The sequence below is a fragment of the Triticum urartu genome, chromosome 7A, assembly GCF_056163025.1.
Source record: "Triticum urartu cultivar PI428250 chromosome 7A, HENAU_Tu73, whole genome shotgun sequence".
Classification (NCBI taxonomy): domain Eukaryota; kingdom Viridiplantae; phylum Streptophyta; class Magnoliopsida; order Poales; family Poaceae; genus Triticum; species Triticum urartu.
The window spans coordinates 119,758,604-119,782,364 of record NC_141879.1 but is presented as its reverse complement, the minus strand read 5'-3'; the positions used below and the strand labels follow the sequence as shown (position 1 = coordinate 119,782,364).

Below are 23,761 nucleotides of genomic sequence, written 5' to 3'. Positions count from 1 at the left end.
GCACCTTCCCTCCTTGCATCTGCCGCGCCTCGAGCATGGCGGCCGCCCCGTGCTCGCCGCTGCTGTCGCTTGCTCGCACGCGCGCCCTACCGAGCACCTAGGCCGCGCTCGCCCGCGCGCCTCCGCCTCACTCGCTCGCGCGCCCGCCGCGGCCCTGCGTGCCTCGCCGTTGCCCCGCTGCTCCTCGCTGCATCGCCGCCCAGCGCTCCTCCGGCCCCTCCCGCGCCGCGCTGCTCTGTTTCCCTGCGCCGTCCGCCGCCCCCGCCGCGGCGGCGCTCTGTCTCGCCGGCGAGCCGTGCCCGAGGCCGGCGCCCGGGTTTTCCCCCCATCGGGCGCCCTTTGCCCGGTTTCGCCCGAACCCACGCGCCCGTTAAGGCCATGGGCCTATGACAAGTAGGCCCCGCGCCCAGAACGTTTGTTAAAAAGAAAATTAAAATTTTAAAAAGTATAAAATTAATTAATTAAAATAATTAAAATAATAAATAATTAATTAACTTAATTAACACTATTTAATTAATTTAATTAACTGAATTAATTTAGGATAATTAAACTTAATTAACCCGCTAATCAACTGTTAGGCGGTTAATTAAATGTCCGCCTATGACATGTGGGACCCACTTGTCAGGTTGACCAGGTCAACGGTCAACGCTGACTGGGCGGTTGAATTTGACTGCCCCTGCTGACTGGGCAGTTGACCCAGTCAACTGGTCCTGCTGTCAGCCACATATGCACCTCTCTGGGTACACTCTCTGTGTACCTATAGCATTTTATTCGTTTATTTCGAATTAATATTAAAACCAGAAAATCTTTTAAACTTTGGAAATTCATATAAAATTAACCATAACTCGGATGAAAAAACTTTGTACATGAAAGTTGCTCAGAACGACGAGACGAATCCGGATACGCAGACCGTTCGTCCGCCACGCATCCCTAGCATAGCAGACACACAACTTTCCCCCTCCGGTCCATCTGTCCGAAAATGCGAAACACCGGGAATACTTTCCCGGATGTTTTCCCCCTTCACCGGTACCACCTCGTACCGCGTTAGGGCACCCCTAGCGCCGATACTTGTCATGGCATGCATCGCTATGCATCTGTTTGCTTAATATTTATTGTTTCTTCCCCCTCTTCTCTCGCTAGACACCGAAGCCGACGCCGCTGTTACCCAGTACGACTACGGTGTTGACGACCCCCCTCTCTTGCCAGAGCAACCAGGCAAGCCCCCCCCCTTGATCACCAGATATCGCCTACTCTTCTCTATATTGCTTGCATTAGAGTAGTGTAGCATGTTACTTCTTTCCGTTAATCCTATCCTGATGCATAGTCTGTCCTTGCTACTACTGTTGTCACCTTTACCTGCAATCCTAATGCTTAGTATAGGATGCTAGTTTATCATCAGTGGCCCTACATTCTTGTCCGTCTTCCATGCTATACTATCGGGCCATGATCACTCGGGAGGTGACCACGGGTATATACTATATACTTTATACATGATACATGTGATGACTAAAGTCGGGTTGGCTCGAGGAGTACCCGCGAGTGATTCACGGATTGGGGGCTGAAAGGAACTTTGTCCCGACGGCCCTCTGTGTGGATCTGTGTGGCGAAGCGACATGGCAGGTTGAGACCACCTAGGAGAGAGGTGGGCCTGGCCCTGGTCGGCATTCGCGGATATTTCAAGATAACACGTTTAACGAGATCTTGGTATTTGATATGAGTCTGGCCACTGGCCTATACGCACTAACCATCTATGCAGGGACAATTATGGGCACTCGACGTCGTGGTATCAGCCGAAGCCTTCGTGACGTCAGCGACTAAGCGGCGCGCGCCGGGTTGGACCGCGTAACGCAACTTCATTTGTAATGGAGGTTGCTAGGTCTGCTCTCCGGACGCCCACGCAACGTGCAGGTATGCAATGGGCGATGGGCCTAGACCCCTGCGCCATAGGATTTAGACCGGCGTGCTGACCTCTCTGTTGTGCCTAGGTAGGGCTGCGACGTGTTGATCTTTCGAGGCCGGGCATGACCCAGGAAAGTGTGTCCGGCCAAATGGGATCGAGCATGTTGGGAAATGTGGTGCACCCCTGCAGAGAAGTTGATCTATTCGAATAGCCGTGTCCCTCGGTAAAAGGACGACCCGAAGTTGTACCTTGACCTTATGATAACTAGAACCGGATACTTAATAAAACACACCCTTCCAAGTGCCAGATACAACCGGTGATCGCTCTCTCACAGGGCGACGAGGAGAGAATCGCCGGATAGGATTATGCTACACGATGCTACTTGGTGAACTTACCATCTACTCTCTTCTCCTGCTGCAAGATGGAGGTTACCAGAGAAGCGTAGTCTTCGATAGGACTAGCTATCCCCCTCTTATTCCGGCATTCTACAGTTCAGTCCACATATGATACCCTTATTCCATTTGATACCAATGCATACATATGTAGTGTAGCTCCTTGCTTGCGAGTACTTTGGATGAGTACTCACGGTTGCTTTGCTCCCTCTTTTCCCCCTTTCTATACCCGATTGCTGCAACCAGACGTTGGAGCCCAGGAGCCAGATGCCACCGTCGACGCCGACTACTACTACTCGGGAGGTGCCTACTACTACGTGCATCCCGCTGACGACGACCAGGATTAGTTTAGGAGGATCCCAGGCAGGAGGCCTGCGCCTCTTTCGATCTGTATCCCAGTCTGTGCTAGCCTTCTTAAGGCAAACTTGTTTAACTTATGTCTGTACTCAGATATTGTTGCTTCCGCCGACTCGTCTATGATCGAGCTCTTATATTCGAGCCCTCGAGGCCCCTGGCTTGTAATATGATGCTTGTATGACTTATTTTATTTGTATAGTTGTGTTGTGATATCTTCCATGAGTCCCTGATCTTGATCATACACGTTTGCGTGTATGATTAGTGTACGACTAAATCGGGGGCGTCACAATCACCCATCCATCGCCCGTCCATCCAGGCTTGTGCGCCCCCACCGTTGCCGTCCAAGACCAGCCACCAGGGACAGTCGCCCGTCTCCACCAACCCGTCGAGCCCCGCCAGGACCTCGCGTCCCAGCGCGCGCCGACGCGCCGCCCTCGTCCGTGCACACCAGATCTGGGTGCCGCCGCGAGAGAAGGCCCCGCCATCGTCGTCAGCCCCACGGGCTTTGCCCGGCGGCATCCTCAGGCAACGACGTGGCAGCAGGTGGAAGGAAGGAGAGTAGCGGCGCTAGGGTTTGGCAAGGGACGCCCGAGTCGCCTTGGGCGAGGCGACGCAGGGTCTGTTTTTCAAAGGATTGTTTCTCAGCGTCTCAATGTCTACCTAAACAACTACCCTTCATACAACTCTGAAAGTTTTATCACAAATTAAGTGATTGCCCTTCACGTCTCTTGAAAATTATCTTACCACCTGACAGACAAATCACTACTATATAAGATGGACTTTATTCTTCCCTTAATATGTGTTGTATTTTAGGGAGGAGCCTACTCATGCATTTATAATTGCAGAACAAGGTAAAATGCACGTATGCTCGTCGTACTATCACTCCGGCCTCCGCACACATATACGCTTGGATCGGTAATATCTACCATTCCGGCCTCCGCACACATATTTATCATAATACATTGCAAAACCTTAAATGTTCCCCTATGCAAGTGTGCATTCATACACAACAACAATTTTTTTTGCATAGAAACCAACATTCAACCAATCATTATATTATTTCATCGATGCCATGGAACAAATTACTACTCAAACATAGACAAAAGTATGCGATAAATCATGGGAAACTAATTTATAGCACAAGGCATCAATATTTGCCAATGTATTATAGAGGTTTATGGATGGAGAAGCCCATGTAATAATGATGGAAATGGTGGTGGAGACGGCGTTGAAGTTATTGGAGACGATGATGGTGATGACGGTTCCTCTGACGGTGTTCTGAAGCCTTTCCTTTTCCTTCTTTTTTGGCCTTCTCCCTGGGTGGGAGAAGGGTTTCCCCTCTGATTTTTGGTGGCCATGGTTGTGAAGGACGAGAACCGCCCTTTAGATGGGATCTCACTTTTGAGCGGAATTGTTTTTGTTTTCTGAAATTTGAGCTCTGCCATCGTTTTTAGCATCGCCGGAGATTTGTAACTCGAAAAGATTTGATTTTTTCATGACGGTTCAAAAATTACTGGGAGCACCTTGCGGCAAAAGGAGAGCTACATAATCTTCGTGTAGCCTCCAGGCGCCCCCTGGGCCTGGGTGCACCGCAAGGGGGCGGCCCAGAACCCCTAGGCACCTTCAGGTGTGGACCCTGAACACTTTGGGTGTCTCCCGATGGAAAACTTCATAAATTTTTTTCTGATTTTTTTGGGGGTTAAAATAATTATTTTCCCTGAAATACAAAAACACCAGAAAACAGGAACTGCAATGGGCACTTGATTAATATGTTAGTCCAATATAAAAATAATAAAAATGCTGCCCAAAAGCATGTATAAATGATAATATAGTGGTATGAAACATATACAAGTTATAGATGCTTTTGAAACGTATCGGCATCCCCAAGCTTAATTCATGCTCGTCCTTGAGCATGTAAGATGATAAATACAGATACTTTTACAGGTGAATGTCATCCGAATATTGATCAATGCTACAATCTCAATTACTCAAAATAGTTTATAGACCCTAGCATAACATCATTTAAAATGGAAATGCCAAATGCGGAGGTCATGAAACTTTACCAAGCACTAATAAAGTTCGGATGTTATCGAAGATGTTCAACCATATTCTAGATCATGTAATGATCCTTTCATCTCAGTTATCCAAGAAAGGTCTACGACAGAGTTTTTTGTTGGAAACCGTAGTTGAAAACAAAAAAAACCGTCCTATGAATCAACTCCGAGGATCATTTGAAATTCAAGATTAACATTTTTTAATACACGCTCAACATTTTTACTCTACAGATTTAACATTTTCAAATGCTTGATTTACATTTTGGCAAATGCAAGATTACCATATGTTGAATACATGGTCAATACTTTTTGTATACACATTCATCATTTTTCAAATGCTCGATTATCATTTTTCAAATGCTTGATTATCATTTTTCAAATGGTTGATTAACATTTTTTAAATACATGATCAATTTTTTCATACACATTGTATATTTTTTGTGTAGGTGAGAAATATATTTTTCTATACATATCTAACATTTTCTCAAACGTTGGTTAACATTTTTAAAAATATTTTATGTAAAGTACTTTTAATATATTTTATATAGATTATTAGGAAGTATAAACAAAATTAAAAACGAGGAAAGCGAAAAACGAAAATAATGAGACTGTGGCCTTTTTTATTTTTATTTTTGAGGAAAGGCCATCATGGCTAGCTTTATTGATTATGAATAATGTTTACATTGTCCACGAGCTCCCTAACCAAAAAATCAGGGGGCTCATGCAACCAAACAGAAGAAAGCTTATTACAAAAACTGAAATTTGCTAGCACATGAGCTGCACGATTACATGAACGTAAACAATGCTTGTAGATGACCTTCCCAATCGATGTACCTAAATCCACACATTCTGCAAAGAGCGCTGCCACTTCATCCCACCATCTTGTTTGACCCGTACAGAAGTTGATAACTTGTAGAGAATCAGATTCTGCCTCCAGACAGCTAAATCCCAGAGAATTAGCAAATACCAATCCGTCCCTCATTGCCATGGCTTCTGATGTAATCGCATCCACTGCCACCGGAAGAAACTTGCATGGGCCGCAATAAAGCTTCCCCTTCCATCTCGTAGGACCACCGAGGTAGCACCCACACCTTCATCTGAAAAGAAAGCCGCATCGACATTCATTTTAATAGAGCCTGGGATCGGTTTTGTCCAAGTTGCTTCAGACACACTCAATGGACCTGCATGTATTGTTGCAAAATTACGAATTATAGAGAGGACCGAGAGCGGCCATCTCCATGTCGGGGGAACTTGTTCATTATGAGTGATCTGCCTCCTTATCCACCATAGATACCATGCCCCTACCATCAGACCTTGCTTAACTTCGACACTAGGATGTATGGATAGTTGCTTCTCCGGTAGGGATAGGATGTGTTCTACAATAACAGACCCCGACCGATCAACCACAGCTGAGTGTTCGATGATATCCACCATACCTAGTCGCCTCCAAAGCTCCGTTGCATTAGTGCACAAAAATAGAAGATGTTTCAGATCCTCCGCTCCCTGATGACAAATCGGACAGGCCCCATCCGACCCTACATGCCGGTTCATTAGGATTGATTTTAGAGGGATGATTCCACGCAATATTCGCCAACCAAATATTTGAACTTTACGTGGCACCTGAAGTTTCCAAAGGGTATTCCAGATATCCACGGGTGCAGATCCAGTCGGGTTCTCTATCCTGTTTGCATGTGCCCTATAAGTATGACTCCACTGAAGATGGTAGGCCGTTTTTACAGTAAAGATCCCTGTCCTGTTAGGTTGCCAAGCAATGAAGTCGTCGAAGGCTAACGGGTATATTGGGATTTGCATAATCCTACGCACATCCACTGCCCAAAAAACATCTCTTAGTAACTCCTCATCCCACGTACCAATCAGCGGATCCATCAAGTCACAAACTCTTGTCAGAAGTGTTTGGTTACGGGGAGTGATCACTTTCCTGTCTGCGCTACTGGGTATCCATGGATCGTTCCAGATATTCACATGTTCTCCCATGCCAATTCTCCAGATATATCCTCTTTTGAAAGTTTCTAAGCCTTTCATTATGCTTTGCCAAGTAAAGGAAGAACCATTTTTCAGGATAGCTTCTAGGATACTCCCATTAGGAAAGTACTTAGCTTTCAACACACGGGCCACCAGAGATTCTGGTTCTGTTACAATCCTCCAGCACTGTTTTGCAAGCATTGCTAAATTGAACGAGTATAGATCTCGAAAGCCCATTCCACCTTCACTTTGGGGATGCAAAACTTCCACCATGCCATCCAATGCATCCTCTTATGATCCTCATCGTCCCCCCATCAAAACTGAGCTATGATGTCTGTAATCTCTTTGCAAATCCCTTTTGGAATACAGAAGACTGACATAGCAAATACTGGAATAGCTTGTGCAACAGCTTTCAGTAGTATCTCTTTGCCCCCAACAGAAAGTTGCTTTTCCATCCACCCTAATATTCTTTTCCTTATCCTTTCAACAAAGTGCTTAAAACAATCACTCTTATCTGCCCCCACAATAGCTGGAAGACCCAGGTATTTGTCTGACAAAGCTTCTATATCAATATGAAGTATTTGACCAATTTCTGCTTTTGTTACCTCACTAGTATTAGGACTGAAATATATGCTTGATTTAGCCAAGCTCACCATCTGTCCAGAGCTTGCACAATAGGCATCCAGGATTTGCTGTAAGGAAGTTGCATTTAACACATCTGCTCTCATGAGTATTAGTGAATCATCAGCAAATAAAAGGTGTGATACCGATGGTGCATTTCTACACACACTAATCCCATCCATGCCACCAACTTCTTCTTCATACTGCAACATGCTGGATAATCCTTCTGCACATAGAAGGAACAAATAGGGAGAAAGGGGATCCCCTTGTCTAATCCCCCTTGAAGGTACAAAAATTCCAGTTTCTTGAGAATTTATCCTCACCTTGTATCTTACCGAAGAGACACACGCCATGATCATGTCTATCCACTGTGTGTTAAACCCCAGTTTCTCCATCATTCTCCTGAGGAAAATCCATTCCACTCGGTCATAGGCCTTATGCATGTCAAGCTTGACTGCACACAGACCAGCCGCCCCTGCCCTCTTATTCTTGATCTTGTGAACACATTCATAGGCAATCAACACATTATCTGTGATAAGTCTCCCAGGAACAAACGCACTCTGGGAAGGTGATATGATCTCAGGCAGGATCCCCTTTAGTCTAACAGCCAACATCTTAGAAATAATTTTATACAACACATTGCACAAGCTTATCGGCCTATATTGTGTGATTAGATTAGGAGAATCAACTTTGGGTATCAGCACAATAGATGTGTCATTCCATTCCTCTGGAATCTACCTTCTATTAATAGCAAACAAAACTTCTTGGGTTATATCATCTCCTAGTATACCCCAATATTTTTTAAAGAAAATAGCATGAAAGGCCATCCGGCCCAGGGGCTTTAAGATCACCAATACTGAACACAGCTTTTCACACATCGTCAGCAGTATAAGGGCCATCAACATATCGTTCATTTGATCTGTCACTTTAGTTTGCACTTTATTTATAACAGCCGGGTCTACAAGGTTAATCTCGGAAGTAAACAAGTTACTAAAGTATCCTTTTATATGTGGTTTTAGGGTATCCATACCTTCCAGAGTATTTCCATTCTCGTCCTTCAGCTTTTTAATCATATTCTTTTTACGCCTAGCACTTGCATAGGCTTGGAAAAACCGCGTGTTGCGGTCTTCATGTTTCAGCCATCCCGCTCTTGATCGCTGCATGTAATGGATCTCTTCTAGCTCAAGCAGGAATTCAATAAGCTCTGAGATCTCCTTCCTCTTCTCCTCACTGGCCTCATTCATTGGGCCCGTCATAACTTCCTCAAGATCTCTTTGGGCTTTCCGAAGCCTCTTCTTTGGTTTCTTCAGCACCCTTTGATTCCAGTCATGAAACGAGACTGTGGCCTTAAATGCACCTAGGCCGGTCCATCTCGCTCGGCCGCGAGGCTTCCCTAGGTCTCGCTATAAGCGAGATCCGCGGCGGTATAGGATCCTCGCTCTAGCAGCCATCCGAGTCGAGCTCAACCCAGACTCAACCGAGCCGTCCGAGTCGAGCTCAGTCCAAAACTAATGGGCTGGCCCAACCCAGACTCAACTGAGCCGTCCGAGTCGAGCTCAGTCCAAAACTCCCAACCCAACCGAGCCCACTCCGCGTACAGACGTCAGAGTTGACGTCTCTCGATTCCCCTCCGCGTCCAGCTTTCCCATAGGAGCCAGCCACACCGCCCCGCACCGAACCATCCCGATCCCCCATCGTCTCCGTTAGCTTCCCCTCCCCCGCTCCCGAATACGGCGCACCATCGTCGAAACCCTAACCCTAGCCCCACACCAGCCATGGCGCCCGCCACCGGCGCGACCCGGGCCGTGGTCCTCCGCCTCGACGACCTGTCCCTCCCGCCGCGGTACCTCACCGTCGCGTCCCACCTCCCCGTCTCCGACCTCCTCAGCTTCCTCCCCCTCCCCTCCTCCTCCTTCTACCTCACCACCGACGGCCGCCCGCTCGCGCTCTCCGCGCCCGTCGCCTCCCTCGCGCCGTCCGGCTCGCTCCAGCTCCGCCTCCGCGCGCTCCGCGGCGGGGGCGGCGATGGCGGGTCCACCTGCGCCGAGTCCCGCGACTGCTACCTCTCCATGTACCTCGCGAAGAAGCCCGACAAGGCCGACCCCAACGAGGCCCGCCTCTCCCGCTTCACCTGCTGCGCGCTCTCGGGGGAGCCCCTTGCCGCGCCCGCCGTCGTGGATCGCCTCGGCAACCTGTTCAACAAGGAGGCCCTCGTCGAGGCGCTCATCCACAAGCGCCTGCCCAAGGCGCTCTCGCACATCCGTGGGCTCAAGGACATGATCCCCATCCACCTGCACCCCAAGCCCAACGCGGCGGACCAGGAGGTCCGTTTCCAGTGCCCAGTCACTGGGTTCGAGTTCAACGGCAAGTCCCAGTTCCTCGCGCTCCGTGGATGCGGCCACGTTCTGAGCGTGAAGGCTCTCAAGGAGGTGAAGTCGTCCTCGTGTTTGGTCTGCCATAAGGAGTTCGATGAGGCGGACAAGATGCCCATCAGTGGGACCGAGGAGGAGGTGGAAGTGTTGAGGCAGAGGATGGAGGAGGAGAGAGGGAAGCTCAAGGAGAAGAAGGATAAGAAGCTGGCGAATGGGCTCAGTGGGAGTAAGCATGCTGTTGCTGCGGTTGCAGATGCTGAGAAGTTGGAGAATGGGAAGAAAGGGGAGGCTGCCCCAGCAAAGCGGTTTAAGGCTGCAGATCATGCACCGGCTCATGCAAACAAGAAAGTGTATGCGTCAATTTTCACTTCTTCCAATAAGTCTGATTTCAGGGAGACATACTCATGCCGGTCACTCCCCCTGGGAAGGAATTAAATCGATGTTGGGGAGATTCCAATGGCATGGAGGTGAACCTCGTGTACTGATTCAGCGATTAGCTTCATACCATGGCTCGCCCATAAGTTCTGGTATTTTTGTTTTAGCTGTTGGTGTTATCTATGCTTGATTGCTGTGTGGAGCTTTCTAGTTTTCACTCGCAGAGAAGCAATATGTTTTTATAAATGATTTGTGAAATATGTAATAGCTGTAACACATATCATTGAGTCCAGTCTTCTAGCAATTTGTCTGAGTAATGCTCTAGTTTTCATTCAAAGAGAAGCAATATGTTCTTATAAATGCTTTGTGAAATATGTAATGGTTGAAACAGTTGGCGCTTATCATTGGGTCCAGTCTTCTCTAGCAGTTTGTCTGAGTAATGCTGTAATTCATTCACTTGCCATTACGTTCATATTTCAAAGTACTTCTTTAATTGCTGGTCAAAGGTTTATCCTAACAAGATCGAATATATGAGGTAATTTGAAACGGAGGGGGTACTAATTTACGTGCATACCTAAGGGGACTCCCAAGTTAAATCAAAGGGTTCCTAGTGTTCATTGTTGCAACTTCCACTGTATCTTGGCTATGCAATCCTACATACAACCTGTTTGAATAAGGCTGTGATTTATATGCATGCGCAAGTGGACTCTCAAGATAGATCAAATGGTTTCTATGGTTTTCAATGTAGTAATCTCGACTGTGCCACTTTACTGAACAGATAAATGCGCATTGCGCTTGTTTCGATGTTTAGTTGTCCATGAAGTACGGAATTCGCGAAATGACAGTGAGTGGTAGAACATTTGGCGGTCACATTAATATTAGCATGACACTGGCAGTATGCTGTAGTTGCTCTTTGCCTGCTTCTATAGATATGCTGTCAAGCTAACCTTGGACATGGTGAAACTTTGCCTATTTTCTTTCACACCTTCTCCTTTGGGCTTTTATTTCCATTACTTGTTTACAATGTACACATGTTATATTTCTCGTTATACCTTTGGCATTTGGGCTATACTATATGTGTTGTAATGTACATACGTATTTAGCTTTTGCTGGATGTACATATTTGCTAATTGTGTATTTTATAAAAAGATCCAAAATAGCCATAATCATTCTACTTCTGCCCTGTATGCATGCTGCTGAATAAGATTCTGCAAAGATTCATAGGATGCCATAAACTTACTTAGGAATCAAGACTAGAGTTGATTTGGGCGCACAGGAATTTGACACCTCAGCTGTCTAATTCTGTTCAAATTTAGAAGGAATGGTGAAACAAGCTCCTATCAAGAAGACATCCAGATTTATTTTGCGTTAACATGCGGTACCTCCCTCAGACTATTTGGAGTTGGACACATTAATTTCTTTTTCTTATTCCATACTTGTCTTATCTCTTATGTTTTTTTTTTAATATTGAAACGTCACTAGGAATAGCTTCTGTGATAGCTGCTATATCTTTTTTGGAACCTTATTGTTGGATTAATGGCTTTTGTGAAGTGGCATAGAGAACAGAAATCAGTGTTTACGGGTTTAAATATATTCCAGTTGCTGGGGTACCGACTAGATGACTCGTCGCGGCTAATCCGTTTAAATATATTCCAGTTGCTGGGGTACCGACTAAACGACTCTTTGTGACTAGTCATTAGTCAACAGCTAGTCATATAATGTCGTTGAGTGTACTTGCTACAAATACTATACTACTGCACTGGAAACATGTTTGCATAACCCAAGTTGTCCAGGAGTAGGACTGATGAACACATTCATGTCGAATATCCATAATTCAGAGCAAAACACATCAGATTTGGACAACTCATAACATGTTCCCATTCAGAGTCGAGGACTATAGGTGTCCAGTTGTGAGTGAAGTACTGACTGATATATTCTTATTTCCAGTTTGATTGTCTTTGTGGCAGCTTCTGTATCCCTTTCTTCTTAGTCATGCTCTTCCACTGCATCATCTGATCTGTTAGGATGCAATCTGGTTACGAATGACTCAAATGTTGATGTCTAATATTGTCACCCATTTCATCCACCTAACATTTCTAGATGGCTTACATCAGTGCTTTGCATTGAATTCATTTGCATCAAGAAGTACCGTAGAACCATATCTTATCAATGAATAAACACGCCATTCTGCAATTTCGATAAATTTTGATACCTCAACACTTGGTGCAAGTCATCCAATCTTCTGATCAAATTATCACCATAATTGTTTTTTCCTTCTATAATAATCATTCAATTTTAAGTGGTCTTGGTCATCTGAGTGTGGCACTTGTCTTCATCCTGTATATCGATGGATTTTCAGTTAGCAAAGGTTGACTGATGTTTGACATGAACAGAATAAACTCTACAGGTCAAAGGGAAAATGGAATGGGCTTCCATATGATGGATGTACATGGGAGAAATAAGTCTGATATCTTGGTGTTCCAATCTCAGATTGAATTCTTCATCAAGATTTAGTCCAGGAGCAAGTCTACTGAGAAGAGCAAGGGTGTCGATCATGAATTTTTGTTTTAGTTGACTGTAGGTTTCATGTGGTATGTCTCCAGGGTCGTTCTTTGAATTTGCTTTTTTGTTAACTTCTGACGCTATAGATTTTATATCAGTAAAAGTGTCATCCTTGGTGACAAGATGGGACTATATTAGAGCTATTATTAGTATACGCTAGATTGGAACAAATGTAGACATAAATATGCAACAAAATTGGAAGTCCACATCTGATTCAACAGACTTCCACTGTAGTGTTTGACTGAATCCTGCTGCCTCTTCTCAAACCATAATAGAGTAGTATTATTGTTTTATCATTGAATTGTTTATTTATCCTGAAAGTTGAAAGTGGGTTAATTCTTCTTTTTTTAGGTGGTTGACATCCATTATGTGGCATAGGTGTTACATCACGTATACAACTTAATCCCACACCACTTTTAGCAATGGCTCGTAATGTGGCATCTCTTCCACTACCAGCGCCCTTTACCATAACTTCTGCTCGTTGCAAACCTACTGTACGAATAGCATATGCTTCTGTTCTTTGATCAGCATAGGGTGATGCTTGGTAGTTACCCCTCTCTCAGCCTTGCAAAGTTTGGGAGTGTGAATTTGCAACTTGGACACCTCATAGAATGTTGGTTAGAATATTCGAAATTGATCACGTATATATCCCTAGCAGATCTAAGCTGTCACTACTTCTCTTCTTTTGGTTGCCAGGAAATGTATTTTTGATCTCAGCTTCTAATGATGAAAAGAAGCAGTCAAGAATAAAATTTGATGTCCTTTGGCACCTTACGAGATGATAAGCATCAACACTGATGTTCTGATAACTACAAAATAGGAATGCATGGTACTTATGTAATCACATCTGTTTCCGTCTTAACTTTTCGGAGGATTTCTTACACTCTTTATATTGACTTGTCCCTGATCGTAATGTTGCAGCATCAATGGGCATGAAGGCCATGGGTTGAAGACCAAAGATTTTACATTGTTCGGTCTATTTAAAGGTAATTGTACTAAACATCATGTTCTTACTGCTCCTTACTCCTTAGTTAATACCATCACTGTGGCACTCCTCCTTTTTAACATTCTTTTAGTTAGTAGCAGTATTTTTGAAGTGTTTCTACCATTTTACTGGAGGTTTTTGCGGTGTTCATGATATTAGGCTGTAATTGTTGCCAGCCTGAGCTTGGTAAATTTTCCTTGCTTAGTCCTAATATTGAAACTTGCTCGGAGGATCCAACCAAGGCCACATTTTTGATAAAGAAGACGCACGATTCTATTCTATCAACAGGCTTTGATGTGTCATCAGCAGCTCTATTACAAGTCTCTAGCGTCGGCTTACCCCAGTTCAGGTCACTGCTCTTTATTCTTTAGTTAAAACCATCATTGTGGCACCCCCGCTTTTAACATTTGTTTAGTTAGTAGCAGTATTTTAAAAGTGTTTCTACCATTTTGCTGGAGGTTTTAGTGGTTTTCTCGATATTAGGCTGTAATTATTGCCAGTCTGAGCAACGTAAAATTTCCTTGGTCTCGAATATGGAAACATGCTCGGAGGATCCAACCAAGGCCACACTTTCGATAAAAAAAAGCAAGATTCTGTTCTATCAACATGCTTTGATGTGTCATCAGCAACTCTTTTAGTAGTCTATGGTGTTGGCTTACCCTAGTTCAGATTACTTCTTTTTATTCTTTAGTTAGTAGCAGTATTTCTAAAGTGTTTTTACCATTTTGCTGGAGGTTTTAGCAGTGTTCTCGATATTAGGCTGTAATTGTTGCCAATCTCAGCTTGGCAAATTTTCCTTGCATAGTCTCGAATGTGGAAACTTGCTTGGAAGATCCAACCAAGGCCATATTTTTTATAAAGAAGATGCAAGGATCTATTCTATCAACAGACTTTGATGTGTCATCACCAGCTCTATTACAAGTCTCTAGCGTCGGCTTACCCCAGTTCAGGTTACTACTCATTGATATCTGATATGGAAGGGTGAACATCAATTAATATTTTTGTGGCAGGAAATATTATTGATTTCTTTTGCAGTGCAAGGAAAAAAAACCCAATACATGGTATAATAACCAAGACATTAGTTTTTTCAGAACCGGCGGCCATTTGAGACCCCAATTTATATTGAAAATACCCCTAATGTGTAAATGTGTATACCTCCGGGTAATCTATAAAAGGGCGCCTACCTAAGAAAGAAATATTCATCAATAGCTAAGAGCTTTGTTTCCGCAGAATATGTTCTTTATTCTTTAGTTAAAACCATCAGTGTGGCACCCCTCTTTTCTTTAGTTAGTAGCAATATTTTTGAAGTGTTCTTACCATTTTTTTCGAGAAAACGCAAAGGACTCTTTGCGTTTCATTTCATTGAAAAGATGAGAAGATACAATCCTCCTAGGAGGTGGTGGCTACATGGATTGGCAACCTATCAGTGGACATCCCAGTTGGTGGGGAGGACTACCCTGAGACCCAAAGCGCCAGCTTGTGCCCAACATTTGGCTTCGGCCTTAATTCTATCTACGAGTGCGGTAACCGAGGGGCGCGCATTGTTGAAGACGCACTCGTTGCGTTGTTTCCAAATCATCCAAGGGACGAGCATGGCGATAGATTGCAGGCCTTTCCGTAGCGCATGTGGGGTCTGCCCTTTCATTCGTTGCCACCAGTCCGTGAGGGTGGGCTCATTGCTTGGCGGTTGAGAAGGTATCCTCGCCCAAGCCAGCACGTCGTGCCAGACCTGCTGCGTAAACGGGCATTCCAGGAGCAGGTGCCACATTGACTCTGGGGCCTGATCACAGAGGAGGCATCGTGGATGGTGCTGTAGGCCGCGACGGGCTAGTCTCTTCCGTCCAGCACCGGTCCTGGCTAGCCAACCAGTGAAAGAAATGTACACGGTGCGGTGCCTAGCTCTTCCAGGTAAGCTTCCAGGAGGGGCATTTCATGGATCCATGGAAGGTTGCGCCGTAGCATGACCGTGCCGTGTAGTTGCCGCTAGCCGTCCATCTCCAGAGCATTCGGTCGGGCCGGTTTGATAGGCTGATCTGCTGCACGGCCTGCCACAGTCTGAGATATTGGCCAATCTCGTGGATCCCTATCACTCCTTGAATGTCGCGAGCCCAAGCATTGCCCGCTAGGCCTGCGGCCACCGTTGTCAACTTGCGTCGCCGTTTGGGAATGCATTGGTAGAGTGCCGGCGCGAGCTCCCGCACGGACTGGCCGTTGAGCCATTGGTCATCCCAGAACAATGCCGTCTGTCCATCGCCAAGCTCCATGGTCGTCGATGCGAAGAACAACGCGCGCTCCTTGCGGGAAAACTGGAGGTCGAGGCCTCGCCATGCGCGGTCGTCGTCCGTGTGGGAGAACCACATCCAGCGCAGGCGCAGCGCTAGACCGGCACGCTCCAGGTCCTGGACCCCGAGCCCGCCGTACTCGAGCGGGCGGCACACACGTCGCCAGTTGACGTGGCAGTGTCCGCCATTAGCAGTAGCGCGCCTAGCCCACAAGAAGCCGCGCTGGATCTTTTCGAGCTGTCTCAAGGTCTTCTTGGGTGGCGCGAATGCGAGCAGCTGATGTATCGGGATCGCGGCGAGCACCGATTTGACCAAAGCCAGCCGCTCGGTTTTGTTCATGAGCCATGCTTTCCATGTGGGGAGCCGAGCGGCCACCGAGTCGACGAGGGGTTGTAGTTGGGCAGCTGAGGGGCGGCGTAGCGTGAGAGGGATGCCAAGATAAGTAATGGGTAGCTCCGCTTGCGCGCATCCCACCTGATCAATTGCTGCATCCGCCTCGGGGTCGCCATTGAAAACGGTGGCGGAGCTTTTGGCATAGTTGACTTGGAGGCCGCTAGCTTCACTGAATGCGGCCAGGATCGCGCGGACGGCCTCCACGTCGTCTTGCGTGGCGTGGCAGAATAGCATCACGTCGTCGGCATACAAGGATATGGCCGGAATGTCTCGTCGGGGGTGCAGCCGCTGCAGTATGCCGGCGTCGTGGGCGCGGCTGATTAGACGTCCAAGGATGTCCACGACGAGCACGAAGAGCTGCGGAGAAACGTGGTCTCCCTGGCGCAGCCCGCAGCGATGCCACACTGGCGGTCCCGGCTCACCATTGATCATGATCCGGGTGCTCGAAGACGATAGCAAGATCGCGAGCCACTCCCTGAAGCGTGGTCCGAATCTGTATTGGCCAAGAGCCTCAAAAAGGAAGGGCCATGATAGGGAGTCGAAGGCGCGCGTTAGGTCGAGCTTGAGCATCGCTCTCGGAGCCCCAAGTTGGTGCAGCAGCTTCATCGATTGCCGGACGAGGACAAAGTTGTCGTGCAGGCTCCGTCCCGGAATGAAAGCGTTCTGGTTGTGGCTGACCATGTTTCCCAGTCTGGGCGCTAGGCGGAGCGAAAGCACCTTCGCGAAGATCTTCGCCACAAGGTGAATGAGGCATATTGGCCGATAGTCGCGTAGTTGGCACGCATCTGCCCGCTTTGGGAGTAATGTTAAGAGGGCCTGATTGAGCTTGCTGAATCCACGACCGCGCAGCTCAAAGAGCTGCTGGAAGACGTCGAAAAAGTCTTGCTTGATGATGCTCCAGCAGGCCCGCAAGAATTCCGCGGTAAATCCGTCCGGCCCTGGCGCCTTGCGAGCCGGGAGGCGCTTGATGGCGTCCCAAATCTCCTCCGGGCTGAATGGTGCCTCGAGGTCAGTCAGGTCATGGGGCTCGATGATCTGCGATAGATCCAGTGTGTGGTTGCGGGTGACGGAGGAGCCAAGGAGCTCATCAAAGTACGTGAAGGCCGCTTGGGCCATTCCCTCCTGATCGGTGATCACATGTCCGTCGACCACAAGGCGGAATATGTGGTTCTTCTGTCGGCGGAATGAACATTGGCGGTATAAGAAGGCTGTGTTAGCATCGCCGTCTTTGAGCATGGTGATCCGCGCCCGTTGCCTCGCGATCGTGCGCTCGAGAGAAGCCAGCCCCAAGTATGAGTTGAGCTGTTTTCGCAGCCAATCTTCCGGGGGGGGGGGGGGGGGAGGGGGGAGAGCGCGCGGTCTTCCTGGGCCTTGTCGAAGCGCGATATGAGCTCGCGGGAAAAAACCATCTTGTCACGAATGCAACCTTTGGACTTGGCGCTCCAACTCGTCAGTGAGCGGGCCGTGCTCTGGAGGCGCAGCATGAGACGCCGGAAAGGGTCCGGGTCGTGCACCGATCCCCAAGCCGCGGCAACCGTGTCGTGGAATCCGTCAAGCCGCAACCAGAAATCCTCAAAATGGAACCTCCGATGTGCTGCATGCATGGGTGCGCAATCAAGGAGGAGCGGGCAATGGTCGGACACGACGGAGGCGAGGCATCTCAAGTGGCAGCCGCCATGTGCGTCCTCCCAGTTCGCGGTGCAAAACACGCGGTCCAGGTGCACCAGGGTGGGCGGAGTTTGCTCGTTGGACCACGTGAATCTTCTTCCATTGAGATATACCTCCTTGAGCGCGAGGTCGTTGATGAGGCGGCGGAATTTTCCCATCATGCGGCGGTTCAGGTTGCCGTTATTTTTGTCTTCGTCGTGTAGGATCAAGTTGAAGTCACTGCAAAGCATCCACGGCCCGGGGCAGTCCGCGCGTATGTCGCGTATCTCCTGCAGGAAGGCGATCTTTTCCGCGTCCTCTTGGGGGCCGTAAACGACGGACATCCACCATGGCGTGCCACTGGCCGCGGCCACTCTTGCCGTGACGGCGTTCGCGGTGAACAGGGGGTCAATGATCGACACGACCCTACTCTTCCACGCGAGCAGGATACCTCCCCTCGTGCCATTCGCCGAGAGGTACGTGTAGTCGTCAAACTCCGAACCAAGGGTATCGAGGACAACGGACGAGCACATCAAAGCCACTTTAGTTTCTTGTAGGCATACAATGGAGGCTCCGGTGGTGTTAAGCAGCGATCTAACGGCATAGCGCCGGGCACGCGCGTTAAGGCCGCACACATTCCATATAGCTATCTTGATGTCGTGATCCATGGGTGCACATGATCGACGAGGGTGGACATCGCAATAGCCCTATGGCGAGCCGGCCAACCGAGCGGTGGCCGTCGCAGCAGCCGCGGTAGAGAAGTCCGCGGGTAGTTCTCGGTCTACAAGGGCAGCGATGGCCATGAGCACCGAGAGCGGGATTGGTGCCGCGAACATGTCGTCATACGCCTTCATCTCAGCAGCGGTGATCCTCTGGTTGGTCCCGACAATCCCTAGCGTGCGGAGGAGCTGAACTTGCGCACGGCGCTCAGCAGTGGGTGGTGCGGCTGACGAGACGGCGATGGTGGCCGATCGGCCACGTCTGGGCGAGAAGTTCAGCGGGCGGCGCGGTTTTTTCCCCGGGGTTGGCAAAGCCGCGGTAATGTGCTTCGTTGCGGCTGCGAGAAACTCGCCTAGAGTCCATGTCTTCGGCATGCAGGGGCGTGCGCGAGATCGACGCAGCGTGATTGGCGGCGACGCGAACCTCCCCGGCGTCGGACGTGGGGAGCCATGTTGGGCTTCTGTCGGCATGGGGGCAGCGAGACCCACGACGGCCTCCTGCGTGGTGGGCCGGGCTTGGGGCGTGGCCAGCCGTGACGCGGGCGTCGTTGGCACGGGATTGGGCGGTTGCGAGGCTGTCGGGGACAGCGCGCGTGCCTCCACGTGGGGCGCCCGGTGTGCAGGCGGTCGCCGTCACCAGGGCCTGTCTCCCCAGACGCTGGCGTGGAGGGGTTGGTGCTTTGGCCCGACCGAGCCACAGGATGGCCCACAGGCGTTGGCGGCGTATCAGGAACCGCGCTGACGGCGTCGAGATCCCGACAATGCATGGGATCAGGCGAGCCAGACGTGGCCCCCACGCGATCGTCCGCGGGCACGCCGTTCCCAGCCGGATTCGAATCCCGCGCTGGTTTTGGTGAGTTTGCAACCAACGGGGGGTCGCCAGCTGGTGCCTGGCCCGCCACCACGCCCGCAACCGGGGCCGCAGTAGCCAGAGCAGCGCTACCAACAGGCGTGGTCATTGTGGTCACGGGGACAACTGCGTCCCCGACAGTCTTATCCACGGGGCCCGCCTGCAAAGCGCCCCTTTGCGATCCTCTGCCTCTTCCTTTTCTGGCACGTTGACGAGGGGGGTGGGTCCCCTGCTGACCAGGCCACGATGCCATGCGAAGATCCTGTCCCAGTACGGACGGCGGCGCGCCCTCGCTGGCGGGAGCAGGCCAAGCATGCGACACGGCGAGTCCGTCCACCCGTCCGAGCCGGTTTTGTGCCCGCCACAGCGCGCCGTCCATCCCATGCCATCGGCGCGGCCGAGCGGCGCGGCGTCCGTACGCCGGCGCTTGCGGCCCCGGCGGCGCGCTCTACCTTGGCCGGGTCCTGGTGCGCGGTTGCGGTTGTTGTGGGCGCTGCCGTGCGCACCATCCCCACCCTGTCCTGTTCCATGCTGGCCGCGGAGGACTGGGGCACTAGCTGGCTCAACGCGGGCCACAGTAATGGCAATGGGGTAGGTGAGGGTCCTGATGGTGGGCTTGTCGGAGCTCAGGCGCGCGGGGATCTGCTCGACGATCTCCAGAACGGCGGCGCGGCGGATGCTGTCGGGGTGGTGTGTGCGCGCGGCCAGCTTGAACGTCGCAAGGTTGGCCCTGGAGCGCGTCTTGGGGTGAAGGCGCTCTATCCAGCAGCTCGTGCCCAGGACGTGCTCGGCGGTGGACAGGTGCCAAGCCTGCGCCGGAACGCCGCGGAGCTCCAGCTCGACGCAGTACTCGAAGTCGCCGGAGCCAGTGTGGGCTAGCTTGCTCCATGGCCTGAGGGAGAGCGAGAATCGCGGTGAGTTGATGAAGTGCTCTCCGTCGAGGCGGCGCTTGGTGGTATGGGAGCTGAAGAGGATTAAGAAGTCCTCGGGATGGTGCTCATGCACGGTGAAGTCGCCGTCGACCAGCTCAAACGTGTTGATGAGCACATTGGAGACCTCAGCGCCGGACACACGTGGTCGGTTGCCGGTGATGGAGGCGACCATGGCGCGGCTAAGGACGTCCTCCGCCTCCATCTCGACGGAGTGGGCCATGATCACCCGCACGGGCTCGGGCTCCGGCGCGCGAGGAGGGGGCGCCGTGACCAGGGCGGTCACCAGCGGCAGGGGTGGCGGCGTAGGCGCGGCCCGGCGCGGTGGGGGGGGGGGGGGCGGTCTGGCGCGTGGCCGCATCCGCGGCAGAGGGGCCGGCGTTGGTGGCGCGGGCACGTCAGGTGGCGTCGCGGCGCTTGTTCTCGCAGGAGACAGAGTCGTGGCCAGATTCGAGGCATCGGCGACAGCGGATGTCGTTGGTGCAGTCTCTGACCCGGTGGCGATGGTCGAGGCAGCGGAAGCAGAGCCCCGCGACCTCCTCCGGCGACGGGCTGCGCCGTCGCAGCGGCGGAGGGCTTGGCCCGGCCGAGGATGTTGTTGTTGTTGTTGTTGTTGATTTCTTTAGTTTAATTCATTGTTCTTCTTTTAGTCATATTGTTCTTTTATTTGTCGTTTCTTCAGTCTATAGCAACCAAAAACCAAAAGCCCTCTATATTCTGATGGCAAAGCTGGTAAGCATCTCAATAACAATAGAGCTTACCACCATGACGTGTACGTGTGCATTTTAAAAATGTGAGGCTAAGGTCAACCATCACCCTAAAATTTTGGTACAATTTTTCTGTATATAGTGCACACTATGTTTCTCTGGCACTAACCACCTGAAATTTATGTACAACTATTCAGTTTTTGGTTGCTCATTTTTATTGTTTGATGGATTTATTCTTGACAAGCCTTTACGAATCTACTCTGTTTTTCTGGATAGGCCAAAAACAAAGTTTTTGAGTATTTCTTGCTTCAGTACATTATTGAATGAGGTGTCAGTGCCGATTGAGAAAAACAGAGAAATGCTAGTTCTCACTCAGTACCCATAAGGATCGGCACCCAAGTCTCAGTTTTCAGTCTTCATTCTTTTTTCAGTACATTATTTTTTCTCTTACTACAATTCTTTGTTCTTTTCAGTCCGAAAAGGCGACCTTAACAGCACAACTAAACTCCCCCCCCCCAACAGCTCTCAAACTGCAGCCTAATTTTGCTGTCAGTTCTCTGTTTTTGATTTGGATCTGATATGGTTAGTCCTATCTAGTTTTTCTGTATCTGCTACGGCTAGTCATAACTACTTCCATCTTTTAACGGCAGTCCTAGTTTTGTTGCTACCGTCTGACATCTTCTTTTTCTTTCTCGTTTTATCACATGTATGTATCCCACGGGGCATCACATAAATTACCATTCAAGGTAGGTTCCAGTCTGCAGATCGCGAGGGACGGTATGGCTGGAATACGCTTGGTAACAGGGAGCATTACCACTGCTGCGTACAAGACCTCTAAGGAAGACCATCTCGTCAATAAGCTACGAGAACAAGGGCCATTAGTTTTTGCAAGTGGAGATGCAACCATTGGAAACCAGACCGATGATGCTACTTCGGCAAATGAGACCGGGAACAGGCTCGCTGGATGTTGGCGCCAAAGAAGCCAAAAGAGATGGGTCGCCCAACAACTAGCCAAGAGAAGGCGCCGTACGAGGGGCTCAGCAAACGGACAAGCTTCTGCACGATATGTTGCCAGCAGGGGCACAAGAGGACAACCTGATATCCCCAAGCCAGTTTGTAAACCAGTGCGGCACAAAAACTGCGGCGTTGAAGGTCACAAATGAAACAACTGCCGCAAAGTAGGTGATCTGCGGCTAAACAACATGTGATGTGCAACGATAGTGATTTGTGTTGCTAATGTATGTGTTTGTATGTCGTTTTCAGGCGTATCGTCTGTCTTTGTATACAGAGTGGTGTACATATGGTTGTTGATCTGTCTTGGTGCTTCTGTGAAGTGCATTTCCCATTGCCAACATGGTTTCTGTTGGCTGAATTTTTTACTGAGACAATCTGGTTATCTTTGGCTGCTGGATGGGCAATTGTGCTAAATGCTGGACAAGTGCATGCCTGTGTGAGGCCGCGCGCCCAGTGCTCGGCCGATCCATTTCTAATTGCACTACAAGAGCAGGGAAAACAGAGGAGCAATTACATAAGCGTTCCTCCACCATGCGTGCCCCATCTGACCGATCCATTCCTTTTCATTTAGGTAGAAAAGACTGAATACTACAGGGCAGTTCTTGCCATGGCTCTGACCGTGCTATCCCTATGGGCGTCTGGCATTACAAAATCAGATGCAACTCGCAAGCTGGATGAAGTATCCGCAGAGGTGATTCCCCTTGCGCTGTAAACTCTGTTGTAGCATGAATTGGCAGGAACTTCTATTTAAGTTGTACAGCTCGCGTGCAGGGTTCAGTTGAGCTGAAAGTTCAGTAAACCAGCCTGTAGGACTACAAGTTGTTGCGCTGACTTCATCTTCTGGAGTGTCTGCTGTCTTTGAGCAGGTAAGAAGATTCAGTCCACCCATGAATTCTGTTCCTGATTTTTCTCCTTGCTTATCTTGACGAGTTTCCTGCAGGAGACATGCCATGCAACCGCACATCTGGAGACATAAGAGATGGGCCCGCAGGACGAAGTGCAGATGCAGGCGCTCCGCGCGGTGGATGAACGGTGCAGAGAACACGATCCGGAAAAGCATGATTAGCTGCTGTGTGAGCTTGCCGAGCCCCGAGCTTGAAGACGGCGAGCAGTCTACGGCTGGGGCGTGCGGCGACTGGAGATAGCTGCCGTCGTCGGTCCAGAATCAGCGAGTTAGCGGCCCAGTCCGTGACGCTGTACCAATGGCCGTTTGCTAGAAGTGGGCCAATAAAACTGTTCATTAATAGATATACGGCAGTAATACGTGGGCCTGTATGCGTCAGAATGGGAATCTCGAAGATCACGAGCGGGAGGGATATCGCGAGCACCTACGATCGCGCTCAGAAGAGCACTTTCGCAAGGTTCTATTCTATCAACAGGCTTTCATGTGTCATCAGCAGCTCTATTACAAGTCTCTAGGGTCGGCTTACCCCAGTTTAGGTTACTACTCATTGATATCTGATATGGAAGGTTGAAAATTAGTCTTGAAAGTATCAATGGTTTTTTGATCACCTTGATTCCTAAAGTGCTATCACCTGAGGGGCCCAATGATTTCAGACCGATTTCACTGACTAATTCTTTTTTGAAGTTCCTAACAAAGTTTCTTGCAAACAGACTCC

The 23,761-nt window shown here is 49.3% G+C and overlaps 1 protein-coding gene across 1 annotated transcript; it reads left to right on the top strand.

The window, feature by feature from the left end:
- Positions 1–8,951: 8,951 nt before the first annotated feature.
- On the top strand, positions 8,952–10,455 carry LOC125518941 (RTF2 RING-finger protein). The gene has a single exon (XM_048683824.2). It carries the CDS (start codon positions 9,083–9,085, stop codon positions 10,112–10,114), a length of 1,032 nt encoding a protein of 343 aa, XP_048539781.2. The 5' UTR covers positions 8,952–9,082; the 3' UTR covers positions 10,115–10,455.
- Positions 10,456–23,761: the final 13,306 nt, after the last annotated feature.